This window comes from Chiloscyllium punctatum, chromosome 9, assembly GCF_047496795.1.
Source record: "Chiloscyllium punctatum isolate Juve2018m chromosome 9, sChiPun1.3, whole genome shotgun sequence".
Taxonomy (NCBI): domain Eukaryota; kingdom Metazoa; phylum Chordata; class Chondrichthyes; order Orectolobiformes; family Hemiscylliidae; genus Chiloscyllium; species Chiloscyllium punctatum.
This window is the reverse complement of record NC_092747.1, coordinates 68,295,433-68,312,079: the sequence shown is the minus strand read 5'-3', so window position 1 is coordinate 68,312,079 and position 16,647 is coordinate 68,295,433. Positions and strand designations below refer to the sequence as shown.

Sequence of the window (16,647 nt, the reverse complement as noted above, 5' to 3'; positions counted from 1 at the left end):
CCAGTCTCAGACTGACGTCTTTCCCCACTATCTCCCAAGGTCCCACTCCTCCACCTTTCTAGTTTAAATCATTCCAAGCAGCTCTAGCAAATCTCTCTGCCAGTATATTAATCCCCTTCCAATTCAGATGCAATCCATTCTACTTGTACAGGTCACTTCTACCCCAGAAGATATTCCAAAAATGTGAACCCTTCTCCCCTGCACCAGCTCCTCAGCCACAAATTAATCTGCCCATCCTCCTATTTCTACCCTCACTAGCTCATAGCATCGGGAGTGATCCAGATATTACTACCCTCGAGGATCTCCTTTTTAAATTCCTGCCTAATTTTCTATTTTCTCCATTCAGAATCATATCTTTTTCCCTTCGTATGTCATTAGTTCCAATGTGCATGACCTCTTGCTGATCCTTCTCCTCTTTGAGAATATTCTGCACTCTCTCCAAAATATCCTTGATCCTGACACCAGGGAGGCAATACACCATTCTGATTTCTCACTGCCGGCTGCAGAAACATCTGTCTGTCCCTCTGTCTAGAGAGTCACCAATCACAATCAATTGCTTGAATCCTGATGGACCCCTCATTACAATAGAGCCAATCTCGGATTTTTCTAAATTCCAATGAGTACAGTCCCAATCTACTTAATGTCTCTTCATTAGACAGTCCCCCTATTGCTGGTATCAGTCTAATGAACCTTCTCTGGTCTACCTCCAATGCCAGTATATCTTTCCTTAGATAAGGATCCAAACTGTTCACATTATTGCTGCTATGGTCTGACTACTGCCTTGTATAGTTTTAGCAAAACCTCCCTACTTTTACACTTCAACCCCTTTGAAATAAATGCCATCATTCCATTTGTTTCCCTATCACCCTGTCAAACTCTGATGCAATTTAACTTTCATTGAGTTGCATCCCAGGACTGACTGCCTCTATGGACAGCCCCTACTGATGAGTGATTTAGATTCCAGACTGAATTGTGTACAATTCCCCAACTGACACTGCAAATCCTCTCAATATTTACACTGTGCTTTCAGGACTAACCATGGCCCTTTCACTGGACTGTAGCAATAAGAACTGTGACTGCCCAAACCAGGTTTACTGACGGTGCCCAAGGCCCTTTATTAATGTTGGATGATGCCCTTAACTTACTTTACAGGAATCCCCTGACCAACAGTGGCCCCACTGACTGATGATTACTCCCCTTAGATGGAGGGGTGGTGGATCAGGCAGTAAGCTGCAATTGTCGGGTTACTGGTATCATTTTCATTTTGGGAATTGTCACCATCTAATTTCTATCCGCTGTATAGAAGAATGGGAAACTACATATAAAGGAGCTGAGATTATTTAATAAAAGAAACATAGAAAATAAGAATAGGCCATTTGGCCCTTCAAGCCTGCTCCACTGTTCAATATGATAATGGCTTATCCATTACATTACGGTTCCCATTTTGACCCCTTTAGCCCTAAGGACTATATCTACATCCTTTCAAAAATATTCAATGTTTTGGCCTCAGCCGCATGCTATGGCAGAGAATTCTACACGTTCACCACTCTCTGGGTGAAAAATCTCTGTCCTAAATGGCTCACCCCATTTCTTTAGACTGTGACCCCTCCTTCTGGACTCCATTGTCATCGGGAACACTTTCATATGTTTACCCTGTTCAGGCTTGTCAGAATTTTATAGGCTTCTGTTGGATATCCCTCATTCATTTAAACTCCAGTGAATATAGTACTAACCAATCCAGTATTTCTTCATACATCAGTCCTGCCATCCCAGGAATCAGTCTGGTAAACCTTTGTTGCATTTTCCCCATAGCCAGGATGTCCTTCCTCAGAGAAAGTTCAAAATCACACAACACCAGGTTATAGTCCAACAGGTTTAATTGGAAGTACATTAGCTTTTGGAGCGATGCTCCTTCATCAGGCAGTAGTGGAGGGCTCAATCCTAACGCACAGAATTTATAGCAAAAATTTACAGTGTGAGGTAACTGAAATTATACATTGAAAAACTGATTGTCTGTTAAGCCTTTCATCTGTTAGAATACAGTGATAAGGTGTCCAGATAAGGTGTCCAAACTGCACACAATGCTCCAGATGTAGTCTCACTAAGGCCCTGTGCAATTGCATCAAGACATCCCTGCTCTTGTACTCAAATCCCTTCTCTGTGAAGGTATATGTACCATTAACCTTCTCATGGCAAACTGTACCGGCTTGCTTATCTTCAGCAAATGTTGTACAAAGTAGGCAGGTCTTGATGCATTTCCTCCTTTTCCAATCTATCACCACACAGATCTGCCTTTCTGTTTTTGCTACCAAAGTGGAAAACCTCACTTTTATTCACATTACAGTTCATCTTCCATGCATTTGCCCACTTCCTCAACTTGTACAAATCACATGAAGCCTTACCTGCATCCTCCTCACATTTCACCCCCCCACCCATCTTTGTGTCCCATGTTAATATGAGATGTTAATATTTACTAATGAATGCAAATAAGCTCTTGCTGCTCATTAGTGAAAATCTTGTTCAACATTTGATTGGAATCTCTCGACATTGAGAAGGCAGACATCTCACCCAATTTTCCCAACTTCCTCAAAATGGCCCATGTCAATCAGAGTCTGAGAAGAATCCGTCCAATTAATTGTACCATCTATAGATAATATTATCACTCATCTGAAACTTGCGTGACTTCTGATCCACATTAATTATTTTATTATCTGATGAGAAATAGTATATTGAGAGTTACACAAATCAAATCAATCTCAATTGAAGAATAGTGTACTGCTGAGTACTATATCAAAGAGAAGATTGAACACAAATGCACACAAACCGGTGTTATTTCTTAAATTATATATAACGTATTTAGTGCCCCCATAATGTTACAAAATTACTCAAGATGATAATATTAACTTATCACAGACAGAGGTGTTGTTAAAGTGTTGCAGTGTCAGCATACTTTATTTGATTAGTGAACAAAGATACTGTCTGTCCAATGTTCAAGGTAACTATACAATTTAGCGAGATTGTTTTACAGTTTGAATTCAACATGTTGCTGATAGACTGCCAACTTTGAACAATAGAACCATCCATTGGTGATCTGAGCATAAGTATACAACTTATACTGTCCTTCAATTGAAGTTAGTTTGATTTAGAATTTCTGAATTCATCTCTGGGGCTCCTTGGATCAATTGTCCTCTTCTCATTGCAACATTATTAAGGGTGCATGTGTATATTTTTATGTTGTAATATGTTTACAGTTTATCTCTCTGTTTTTAACAGATTTAAGCTACTGCACAACTGCATTTTGAAGACAAGCAGAGAAAGTCTCCCAGTGTCCTCGCCAATATTTATCCTATGTGGTCATTATCACAAGGCTTTTTTTGGGATTTTGCTTTGGGCAAACTGTTTCCTATTTTTATCTAGCGATTGTGTTTCAAAACTACTTAAGCAGTCATAAAGTACATTGGGAGGATATTAGCTCTGTAAGTTGTTTTTCTTATACTTATCAGTATTTTACAAAAAGCAAAAGCTAAGGCCAAACATTGATAGAAAATTAAGTCACCTAATCAGAGTTGAGCCACAATAATCAAAATTTAGCCCATTATCAGGTTGATAATATATGTCTTGGACTTTAGGAGATACTAGATGAGTTTGTGGAATGCATTAATTGATATATTGCAGTGCACTGTGCTGGAAAACTAGAAGGGTGCACTTTATTATGGTAGATGTGTACTTCATTGTAATTAAGGCATATTGAATAAAAAATGGCAATTTAATGCACAGGATGGAACTTATTTATTCAAACTCCAGGAGGCACTCCACGGAATAATAAGTAATGGGCAGTTACTACTGACCTGCAGCGCAACTTGGCAAGGAATTCAAAAAGAATTAACAATGTTAAGAAAATAATTAATTAAACAATAGCAAATCAACCCTAAATCGGAAGACCACCAGGGAGAACAAAAGCTATTTACATTCTGAAAGAGCCAAAGTAGATAGTAATCCTCAGGGTGAAAGCTCCAAATTTGAACCCTTGTCAATGCATCATAACCTCTGAGAAATTTCCTGGAAATTCAGGCATGTACAGTACATCATTTCCCAATCATTTTTACTTGATTAAGCATGTGAGAAACTAAATTGCATTCTATTTAGTTATGATTAGTTGTAAAACAATTTATCTAGTGAAGAAAGGATATGGCCTGAGCAGAGTTTATATTTTTATTGCTATTTTAAGGGTCAAGTTTATGTAAACTTAGTGTCTTAATCAAAGACACTTTATGTTTTAAATGAGTAACTTAAAATATGTAATGGGCCTAAGTGTACTAGGTTGTGGGTTGTTTTGAGCTTACCTCAGCTCAACTGATTAAAAAAAATAAATGCGTTTATTCCTCTGGACTATTTGAAAACACTCCTGGCCAGCTGCCAATATTCTACTCCCTACAACTTGTTTTAGGCATCAGCAGTTATTATGGCATCACACAGTTTTGTAGCTAAAGGATATTGTGAGATCTTTGAAAAGATTCAGATATATGATTTCGGAATGACAGTTAAGTTCAACAAATAATTTGTTGAAATATTCCAAATGCACAAGCACTATAAAACAAAATAAGATGCTTATACATATGACAATATATTTGATGAAAGCAAGAGGCCATAGGGAGGGAATTTCAGAATTTATATTCTCAAGGTGGAGCTACCATTGATGGATGTCAATAGGCCAGAATTAGACGAGTGCAAATATTTTGGATGACTGCAGAGTTAACCATTGAAAAGTGTTTTTAATCCTCACCATTATTTAAGAAGAGTTAACATTGAAGTCAGCGAATCAGTGAACATCATAAGAGTGGTATTTTCAACGAACAAATTCACATCCTATCCTGCAAGTAATATATTAGATTAGATTAGATTACTTACAGTGTGGAAACAGGCCCTTCGGCCCAACAAGTCCACACCGCACCCGCCGAAGCGCAACCCACCCATACCCCTACATCTACCCCTTACCTAACACTACGGGCAATTTAGCATGGCCAATTCACCTGACCTGCACATCTTTGGATTGTGGGAGGAAACCGGAGCACCCGGAGAACGTGCAAACTCCACACAGAGAGTCGCCTGAGGCGGGAATTGAACCCGGATCTCTGGCGCTGTGAGGCAGCAGTGCTAGCCACTGTGCCACCGTGCCGCCCACGGTGAAGGGCAGTTCCTACTCCTGTCTATTACTTATTATTACAGGTGTAGCCAATGTCCAATCAATTCTATCAGTAAAACATCTACTTCTACTTCTTTTATGTCACCAACTCTACTTTTACTTCAGTTCAACTGCTAAAAGAATTCATTAATCTTTTATTCCTCTGGACTGAACTATTTGAAGACACTCCTGGCCAGCTGCCAACTTTCTATTCCCTACAACCCCTGTAAACTCTTGACTCATTGTTTCATACATGTTTACAGAACAGAGGGAGGGCATTTGGTCCATTATGTCCACACCTTCTACAAGGATCTGACCACACACTGATTCAATTTTCCATCTCCTGGCCCACATGAACTATGGCATTGTAAGTGAATATTTAAATACTGCTTAAGTGTTTTGGGGTTTTTTGACTCAACTAGCTTCTCAAGCAATAAGTTCCAAACTCCCACCATCTTCTGGGTGAAAAAATTTCTTCTAAAGTCTCCTCTTAGCCCCTCCCTCTTCAGTAAACCCATCTTTAAAATAGTTGCGCATGTTTTAACTTGTACCAAGTCCTGTTCACCAGTTGGACTTCACTAACTTACATTGTCTCTGTTGAGTAATGCTTCAATTTTAAAAATCTCATCATTGTTTTCCAATCCCACTGTGGCCTTACCCCTCTCTATCTCTGTAATCCTCTGCAACTGCTCAATCCATAAAAATGTGTTAACTTCTCTAATTCTCATCTCTTGAGCATCCCCTTTTTTAAAAGAAAAATCAATTCACAATTAGTGATCCTCCCTTGGTTCCAAGCTCTGGAATTCCCCAGCCTCTCCTCCCACTTTCTCCTTTAAGAGTTGACTCACAAACCTAATCTTCCCTGACCAAGCTTTTGAACATGTTTAGTCGAAGAGTGTGGTGCTGTTTGAAAGGCTTATGCCTGAAACGTCGATTCTCCCGCTCCTTGGGTGCTTCCTCACTGGCTGAGCTTTTCCAGCACCACATTTCTTCGACTCTGATCTGCAACATTTGCAGTCCTCACTTTCTCATTTTGTTGTTTAGTAACAGTTTTATGTTGTTTCATAATGCTCCTTTGAATAGATTTTTTAATGACATGAATAAAAGTTACTGTTGGGGATGCATGATCAAACGCATAAGTTATGGATTTAATGAATATACAACATCCCACGGAAGGCCTTTGGTTGCACAATGCTTGAAGAAATTGGGCCTATGCAATCTTCTTAATTTGTCTAACATATGGAAATAATTAAAATGTAAATATAGATGGCAAACTGCTTTGTCAAAGCTACGTCCCGTTTAATGAAAAAAAAAGCTCAAAGTGAAAAGCTAAAAATGTAAAACAGCAGCATCCAATTTGTGCCATGACTGCCCTCCTATTTGTCGTGCTTGAAGCGCGAGATTGAGTGCACCGCCAGCCCGCGGGAGGTAGTGAGGGCGCGTGCGGAGCAAACTGCCGCCGTTATGAGGAGAGCGGAGTCGGGGCACTAACCGCTGTCATCGTGCAGGCTCTATCACGATTGAACTTTGGCCTTGCAGCGGGGTATTAACAGCTGGGATCAGTCGTTCGATATCCCGGAGACTGCACTGATCGACGGTGTATCCTGGTAGCAGCTGCTGTTTCCTCACGGTTGGAAGTGAGTGAGTTTGTCCAGTCTGGGCCGGGGGGGAGGGGGGATTTGACCCTTCTCTCTATGTTCCTCATCTCGCTCGCTCTCCCTTTTTTTTTGCAGATGAATGCGGCGAGGAACGTGAGCTCTTTGGCGTTTGCTCGGCGGCTCTTCAGCCGAGAGACTTTCAACAAGCCGGCGCTCAGCCGCCTGACAGGGGTGGGAACCCTGAGCGATTTGGGGCCGGAGAGGAGGAGTAGTGGCGGCCCAGGGCCAAGCCCCAGCCATCAGCCTCACATCAAGAAACGCGGCTATGAGATCACCCGCAACCCCCATCTCAACAAGGTACAAAAAAGAGAGTAGGTCCCTTGGGGAGGAGGACTGGGAGAGTTGGGGTGGGGGTTCCTCCAGCAGCTTCCCACTCCTTGTTCAAAGTAGGCCAGGTCAAGGCAGCTCCAGAGTAACCTCTGCCTGCAGATGCACAACAAAAATTGCTCATCACTGGAAAAGAAAGCTGCAAAAATGCTTGCATTTCCAATTACTTGACAAAGCTGTCTCGGGCAACATGACAATATTTAATGCAAAATCTGCAGGAATGGGTGACGGGTCCTGAGATCAGCAAAGTTACATGCAGAACGTTTTTTTTCCCAGGGAATCAGGATCCGATTTCCTTTCTCTTAAGAAAAACATTGTAGTGCTGTAAAAGAATTAAATGCTCTGGCCTGATCATTTGCGTTGCGAAAGCAGAAAGCCATCCAGGGATCTGGGCTTTACACCTCACTGAATACAATTCCAGTGTCCTGTTTGAAACTGTTCGGGAGTTTATTTGAGCAAAGCACCTTGTAAAATAAGCAGACTCTTTTTGGGGAAAAAAAGAAAGCTGCAGATGGTGAAAAATTAAAGCAAAAGAAAAATGCCGGAAACACTGAGAAAGTCGAGGCAGCATCTGAGGAGAGAACAAATAAATGGACATCTCAGAAATGGGTCTTTTTTTTCAGAATATTATGTTTTTGCTTTGTATGATAACATTTAAACTCAATTTACCAGAGACTAGTCTCTGTGTGAGCTTCCTATACTCCATTATATTGGAGTGCTGGTTGCAGGTCTCTCCTTGTTAATGGCCCAAAGTAGGTATTGTAGTATAACTACTAAGTTGAATAGTGTAGCATGAATCCAGTCGTCAGTTTACTGCAGGTGATACAATTATCATGTCCTTGTGTGTGTCTTTTAGCAAATGCGGGAGAGATTTGTGGAATGTTGCAGAAAATCCAAGCCATACCAACTGTACAATTCCAATCGCCATCTTAAATGTAGAAAGGAAAAAATACTTTTTCAAGTTATCCTCAATCATTTTGATGTTTTTTATTATTTTCTGAATAAAATACTGTAATGAAAACTAACCCTCTCTAGCTTCTAAATCTCTTACCCCTGAATGCTTACCATAGTCATGTTGTTTTCCTTAACACAGAATTGTCCCTCTCATAATGGATTGGCAAATAGTATAGATATAATTTACCCAAGTCCCAAACAAGTTTACATAAAAGACAAAGCTATAGAGCAAATCATCCCTTGTGTACTGCTGCTTGGTATTCTCATGGCTGCTGGACATGTGTTGTCTTCCTGATCCTTGGCACATTAGTGCATTCAGAACCACATTATTGTTGGGGACAGAAAGGGACAACTCAGCCCGTCATGTCTTCATTGGCTCTTTGAGCATTTTAACTTCATGTCAAACTCTCTACCTTTTTCATGTAACCCTGCACATTGCTTATATTTAAATAATCACTCCAAAACGCCATGAATGCTCTCTTCTATTTAATCTGCCTTCATCCCTTTTCCAGGCAGTGCATTCCATACCCTGACTGATTACTGTGCGAAAATGGTTTTATCACTTTGCATTTGCTTCTTTTGCAAGACACTTGTAAATGGATTCAGAGAATACAGTTTTAAAGTGAGAACAGTTCTTCCCTATTCACTCTGTTTAAGACCCTTGATGATTTTGAAAAAATGTATCATGTCTCCTTTTAGCCTTCTCGCCAAGGAACACAGTCCCATCTTCTCCAGTCTTTCCTAATAACTGAAGTATCTCATTTCTAAAATCATTTCCTCTGTGTGCTCTCTCCAATATGTTCACGTCATTCCTATAGCATGGAATCCAGACTGCACAGTACTCCAAGTGAGGTCTGACCTATTGCCTATAAGTTCAACATAACCTCCCAGTCTTGAACTCTAATGATTGTACACATATGCATGCAGGTCTTTGCTCCAGTACACCTTGTATGATATTGTCCTAATTTTATATTGTTTGCCCATGCTCTTTGTATCAAAGTATAATGCCTCACAGTTCTCTGCATTAAATTTTGTCTGCTGCTCCATCAGTGTGCCAATGTCCTTTGAAACTCTGTCTTCTTCACAGTTTACAATTCTCATAAGGTTTGTGCATGTGGCTAACTTTGCAAGTGTCTTTTGCACACTAAGATCTTGGTTATTCATATAATCAGGAAAAGGATCCCCAAACTGATGACTGGCTCACTTCTGAATCCACATTAGTAAATCCCTTTTATTCTGTGACCTGGATCTTTCCTATGTGGCATTGTATTGAACATTGTTTGGAAGTCTATTTACACGACATCAACAGCCCCTGTGTGGGGAAAAAAAACCTCCAAATTAGTCGCACTCCATTTTCCCTTAACAAAGATTCTGGGTAATCCAAGATGGAGGACGGGAAAAATTTCTGACTGTAACAGCTGCTCTTTTTTTTTGAGGTATTTTAGGTGCTGGAGGTGATTTCCTTGAATTCCAGGAGCAGCAATTACTATTTTGTATACTATTGCATTGTTTTGGAACTTTGGGGGGAAAAAAAAGTCAAAAGAACAGCAGTTTTAAAAGGAAGAAGAACAGACAAAGGAAGCCATGGTGAGGTCAGTGCAGGAGATAGAGAGAGAAACTGACACTGCATTTGCTCTTTGAATTCATGTATCACTAGACATCGGAGTGCGTCTGGGAAAATTAACAAAAAGTGGAATTCACAAATGATCTTGGAGGAACTGTTGGGTGAAGTTCACAGCACAGATTTGGATAAGTGAATTGTTGTTTTAAATGTGGCCTACAGAAAGTCTGCAGTAGTGAGTAGATGGGTTCTTTCTTGATTATATGTTGTTGGAGATATGTCTCTTGATTAAACTTAAAATATAAGCTATAACTATTAATTTAACCTGGGGCAGTGTTTGTAGAGGAATAAGATGATATTTTCTGGGTCTGTATATTGTGAAGGAGCAAAAAGGAGTTTTAAGAGTGATATGTACTTCTTGTCAGATGTGGGAGTTTTAAAGAGAGTTTAAGGGTTACTGCGGATTATATCTGCCATAAATGCTGTTGGTTGTGAATCTTATCAGATCGAATGGATTGGTTGGAGGGACTATTAGAAGCAATGAGAATTTGCAACAGTAAATGATGGATGGCAGTTATAGAATGGGGGCGGGGGGGGGGTAAGTCTCAGATATAGTCACAAAGATGGGTTAACTCCAGGAAAGGTAAGAGAGGTAGGCAGCTAGTGCAGGAGTCTTTTGTGGCTATACCCATTTCAAACAAGAATGCTGATTTGGAAAATGAAGGGGGTGATGGATTCTCAGAGGAACGTAGCATGAACAGCCAAGTTTGTGGTATTGAGACTGGCTCTAATTCAACGAGAGGTACGTCGAGTTCCAAGAGATCAATTGTGTTAGGGTTTTCTCAAGTCTGAGGTACAGACATACGTTTCTGTGGCTAGTAGTGAAAAATCAGAATGGTGTGTTACTTCCCTGGTGCCAGGATCAAGGATGTCTCCGAGAGCGTTCAGAATGTTCTCAAGGAGGAGAGGGGCCAGCAAGGGGTAATTGTCCACATTGGAACCAATGACATAGGAAGGGGAAAAAGTTGAGATTCTGAAGGGAGATTACAGAGAGTTAGGCAGGAATTTAAAAAGGAGGTCCTCGAGAGCAGTAATATCTGGATTACTCCTGGTGCTACGAGCTAGTGAGGGCAGGAATAGGAGGATCGACCAGATGAATGCATGGCTGAGGAGCTGGTGTATGGGAGAAGAATTCACATTTTTGGATCATTGGAATCTCTTTTGGGGTAGAAGTGACCTGTACAAGAAGGACAGATTGCACTTAAATTGGAAGGGGACTAATATACTGGCAGAGAGATTTGCTAGAGCTGCTCAGGAGGATTTAAACTAGTAAGGTGGGGTGGGGGGAGGGGGTGGTTGGGGACCCAGGGAGATAGTGAGGAAAGAGGTCAATCTGAGACTGGTACAGTTGCGAACAGAAGTGAGTCAAACAATCAGGGCAGGCAGGGGATAAGGTAGGACTAATAAATTAAACTGCATTATTTCAATGCAAGGGGCAGATGACCTCAGGGCATGGTTTGGAACATGGGACTAGGATATCATAGCAATTACAGAAAATGGCTCAAGGATGGGCAGGACTGGCAGCTTAATGTTCCAGGATACAAATGCTACAGGAAGGATAGAAAGGGAGGCAAGAGAGGAGGGGGAGTGGTGTTTTTGATAAGGGAAAGCATTACAGCTGTGCTGAGGGAGGATATTCCTGGCAATACATCCAGGGAAGTTATTTGGGTGGAACTGAGATGATCACCTTATTGGGATTGTATTATAGACCTCCTAATAGTCAGAGGGAAATTGAGAAACAAACCTGTAAGCAGATCTCAGCTCTCTGTAAGAATAATAGGGTGATTATGGTAGGGAATTTTAACTTTCCAAACATCAACTGGGGCTGCCATAGTGTTAAGAGTTTAGATGGAGATGAATTTATTAAGTGTGTACAAGAAAATTTTCTGATCCAGTATGTGGATGTACCTACTAGAGAGACAATGCAAAACTTGACTGACTCTTGGGAAATAAGGCAGGGCAGGTGACTGAGGTGTCAGTGGGGGAGCACATTGGGGCCAGTGACCATAATTCTATTAGATTTAAAATAATGATGGAAATGGATAGACAAGATCAAAAAGTTGAAGTTCTAAATTGGAGAAAGGCCAATTTTGACGGTATTAGGCAAGAACTTTTGAAGGTTGATTGGAGGCAGATGTTCGCAGGTAAAGGGATGGCTGGAAAATGGGAAGCATTCAGAAATGAGATAATCCAGAGAAAGTATATTCCCGTCAGGGTGAAAGGGAAGGCTGGTAGGCATAGGGAATGCTGGATCACTAAATAAGTTGAGGGTTTGGTTAAGAAAAAGAAGGAAGCATATGTAAGGTATAGAGAGGATGGATCGAGTGAATCCTTAGAAGTGTATAAAGGCAGTAGGAGTATACTTAAGAGGGAAATCAGGAGGGCAAAAAGGGGACATGAGGTAGCTTTGGCAAATAGAATTAAGGAGAATCCAGAGGGTTTTTACAAATGCATTAAGGACAAAAGGGTGACTAGGGAGAGAATAGGGCCCCTCAAAGATCAGCAAGGTGGCCTTTGTGTGGAGCCACAGAAAATGGGAGAGATACTAAATGAGTATTTTGCATCAGTATTTACTGTGGAAAAGGATATGGAAGATATAGACTGTAGGGAAATAGATGGTGACATCTTGCAAAATGTCCGTATTACAGAGGAGGAAGTGCTGGAGGTCTTAACGCATAAAGGTGGACAAATCCCCAGGACCTGATCAGGTGTATCCTAGAACTCTGTGGGAAGCTAGGGAAGTGATTGCTTGGCCTCTTGCTGAGATATTTGTATCATCGATAGTCACAGGTGAGGTGCCGGAAGATTAGCGGTTGGCTAACGTGATGCCACTGTTTAAGAAGGGTGGTAAGGACAAGCCAGGGAACTATAGACCAGTGAGCCTGACGTCGGTGGTGGGCAAGTTGTTGGAGGGAATCCTGAGGGGCAGGATGTGCGTGCATCTGGAAAGGCAAGGACTGATTAGGGATAGTCAACATGGCTTTGTGCATGGGAAATCATGTCTCTCAAACGTGATTGAGTTTTTTTGAAGAAGTAACAAAGAGGATTGAAGAGGACAGAGCAGTAGATGTGATCTATATGGACTTCAGTAAGGCGTTCGACAAGGTTCGCCATGGGAGACTGATTAGCAAGGTTAGATCTTACGGAATACAGGGAGAACTAGCTTTTTGGATACACAACTGGCTCAAAGGTAGAAGGCAGAGGGTGGTGGTGGAGGGTTGTTTTTCAGACTGGAGGCCTGTGACCAGTGGAGTGCCACAGGATCGGTACTGGGTCCTCTACTTTTTGTCATTTACATAAATGATTTGGATGCGAGCATAAGAGGTTAGTAAGTTTGCAGATGACACCAATATTGGAGGTGTAGTGAACAGCGAAGAAGGTTACCTCGGATTACAACAGGATCTTGACCAGATGAGCCAATGGGCTGAGAAGTGGCAGATGGAGTTTAATTCAGTTAAATGCGATGAGCTGCATTTTGGGAAAGCAAATCTTAGCAGGACTAATACACTTAATACTGAACAAAGAGACCTTGGAGTGCAGGTTCATAGCTCCTTGAAAGTGGAGTCGCAGGTAGATAGGATAGTGAAGAAGGTGTTTGGAATGCTTTATTTTATTGGTCAGAGTATTGAGTACAGGAGTTGGGAGGTCATGTTGCAACTGTGCAGGACATTGGTTAGGCTACTGTTGGAATATTGCGTGCAATTTTGGTCTCCTTCCTATCGGAAAGATGTTGTGAAACGTGAAAGAGTTCAGAAAAGATTTACAAGGATGTTGCCAAGGTTGGAGGATCTGAGCTATAGGGAGAGGCTGGACAGGCTGGAGCTGTTTTCCCTGGAGCGTTGAGGCTGAGTGGTGACCTTTATAGAGGTTTACAAAACTATGAAGGACATGGATAGGATAAATAGACAAAGTATTTTCCCTGGGGTCAGGGAATGCAGAGCTAGAGGGCATAGGTTTAGGGTGAAAGTGGAAAGATATGAGAGACCTAAGGGGCAACGTTTTCACACAAGGTGGGTATGTGTATGGAATGTGTTGCCAGAGGATGTGGTGGAGGCTGGTACAATTGCAACATTTAAGAGGAATTTGGATGGGTATATGAGTAGGAAGGGTTTGGAGGGATATGGGCCGGGTGCTGGCAGGTGGGACTAAATTGGATTGGGATAGCTGGTTGGCATGGATGGGCTGGACCAAAGGGTATGTTTCCATGCTGTACATCTCTATGACTCCGTGACATGCACTAAGAGTGAAAAAACATATACGTTGGGAAGTTGTAAAGCTATTTGCACTGGAAAAAAAAGTAAGATTGAAAAGTTTATGTCGAAGAGTCTGTAATATATAGGTGGTTTGACTATCCTCTCTGATATTGTGATCGTATAATTGTTCACACGTCTGGATGCAAAATTTGGTCGTTCTTAAATTGATGCATGTTGGTCTATTGCGTTTTTAGAATAGGTTGTTTTCTGAAGGTTTCCATATGTTCGTTGTCCATATGTTATGTGTTCTCTGCACAACCAAAAGATTATACTATTGATTGAGGAGAAACAGAAATCAGCTCAATGTTGCTCCATTAGGCATTGTGACTTAGTATCTAGGGTCACTGCAGTATCCCAGCAGGTTACCAGGTTGATTGATTTAAGTTGTATGACTCTGACGTTCTGTGCAATTCACAGTTTAGGCAGTTTAGCATTTGCACAGCAGTCATGGACCATTTCTATTCTCCATCTTCTTTGGGAGCTTCTCCTGGATTTCTGAGAACTCAGAGATGATGGCTTGACAAAGTTCTCTAAATTTGTCTTCCAAATGCAATCCCTGGTGACAGTAAGTGTGTGTCTGCAAGTGTGGTTCTTAAGTGCAGCAGAGCAATTTGAAGGTCCTTTTTTGTCACCCAAACTTCATGATAAGCACTTTAAAGATATGAACCATTTGTTTGGTGAGACTGTCAAGTTTAAGATAAACCACATGACAGTTTGCTGTATTATGCCCCATTTGGCACACATGTCCCTAAAAGATCATCCCTGAAGAAGGGCTGATGCCTGAAACATCGATTCTCCTGTTCCTTGGATGCTGCCTGACCTGCTGCGCTTTTCCAGCAACACATTTTCAGCTCTGATTTCCAGCATCTGCAGTCCTCACTTTCTCCCCTAATGACGTGAAATGTCATTTAATTGTCTGACAACTGGAAATTTGAAAAAATAGTCAGTGACGAGGAGAGAATTGTTGCTGTGAATGATAAATAGATCTGTTGTAATTTTGGACCAAAGGAGTGATGAAATAGTGTCCGCTTCTTTGTGTTGCGGTGGTTGGTGGCTCTGTCACATCTCGCATACCCCACATTTCTTTTCTACTTCATTGTTGATCTCAGGCCAATATGCAGTATCCTATACTACGCAGCTTGTTCAATCTGTTCTCCGATTGCACCTGTGACTATATGTCCTGGCAAAGGGCTTTGACTGTACGTACTTATTTCCTTTCTAAAAATTACACCCCGTGAGACATGTAGTTCATCTCCTGTAGTACGTTTTTATTGCATTTTGTATTGTGCCAGACCATCCTTTATGATAACATTCCATGGTGCCTTCGGCCATGAATCATTAGCTATTTCATCTTGAAGTTTGTTGGATTGGTGCTGACCAAAGTTCATGAAAATAGCCTTGAGTAAATCTTCTATCTCGATGGCTGTACTGTCTACTTGTAAGCTTAGTGTAAATTCGGCGTTCATATTTTGCTTTGGTAATTTGCTCAGTATGGAGAACTGTTTAATACCAGTTTGAAGAAGACGTTAACATTGTATGCAGGTGTTTTCCCCCACCAACCATACTTTTACTAAATGTTGTTATATTTTGGGTAATGAACTTTCCAGTTAATTTATGCAAAATAATTTCCAATGATTTATGATCAGCTTTTACAGTGAATTGCTTATGGAACAGATATTTACAAAATGTTGATATAAATACTGGAGTAAGTGTTTCATGCTGTTTGTTGGAATAGTTGGAGTGCTCTTACAATAGACATTTGGATCCAAATGCAATTGGTTTGCCATCTTGCGTGATGCATGCTTTTTATCCTTTTTAGATACATTGATTTTGAAGAATGTTTTCTTCCTTGGGTCATCATATTAAGGATACCATTTTCTGCTGACAATAGTTATTTGAGTGATTCATGAATTGTTGGTCCTCCTGCTGTACATATGGTATGTCTTAAGCATTGTCTTAATGATGGTGCTTTGTTGGAAAAGTTTGGTTTGTATGGTGCTAGGAAGCTTTAATAATCCAACATATTTCTATGGATCTTTTGTCTTGGGGAATATGTATGTGTCTCAATACTGGATCTGTTGCTTCTCCAGCCCAATTCAGAACAGATTGGTAAACTACATGGATCACATATCTGGCTCTTAAAACATTAGCATAACAACATGCATCCAAAAACCCTTTAATCCTCTTGGGAGTGTGGAGGAGGGAAATAGTAGTTTAAATGACTTTCTTCTGTGGCTTTCACACCCATTGCAACATTCTAATAAGTTTCGGTGCACCTTTCACGGAGCTTTTATATATTCTTTCTGTAATTGAATGCTCAAAATGGTAAATCGTATTCTAACTGCAGCTTCATTTAAGTCTTCTAAAAGTTCAGCATCTGCTGTTGGATCTGTTACAACACTGGGTAAACTCTCCTGCTTAATTTAAATCAGCAACACAGAAAAGATTTATCCCGTGCAGTAATCTGTAAACATTCAAGGGGCCAGGAACTATTTAAAGTAAAAAAAAAACAACTTTTAAGAAATAAATTGTAACAAAGAATAATTAACTAACAACTATTTACAACTTCTTCCTCTAACCTATCTTTTTCTTTTACTTTCCCTTTAAAATACTAGTCTGATAAAACTCCCAATTAAGATTCACCAAAATTCA

The 16,647-nt window shown here is 40.7% G+C and overlaps 1 protein-coding gene across 2 annotated transcripts in view; it reads left to right on the top strand.

Moving 5' to 3' along the window:
* Positions 1–6,572: 6,572 nt before the first annotated feature.
* The window catches only part of LOC140481485 (NADP-dependent malic enzyme, mitochondrial-like), a 166,100-nt gene continuing 156,025 nt past the window's right edge, over positions 6,573–16,647 (top strand). Inside the window, exons 1-2 of one of the 2 annotated variants that reach the window (XM_072577744.1) lie at positions 6,573–6,819; positions 6,916–7,137. In XM_072577744.1, the coding sequence (XP_072433845.1) occupies positions 6,916–7,137 (222 nt within the window). In that variant the 5' untranslated portion in view covers positions 6,573–6,819. Of the gene's footprint in view, positions 6,820–6,915; positions 7,138–16,647 lie in introns of those variants that run through there. The other variant, XM_072577745.1, reaches the window with a different exon arrangement.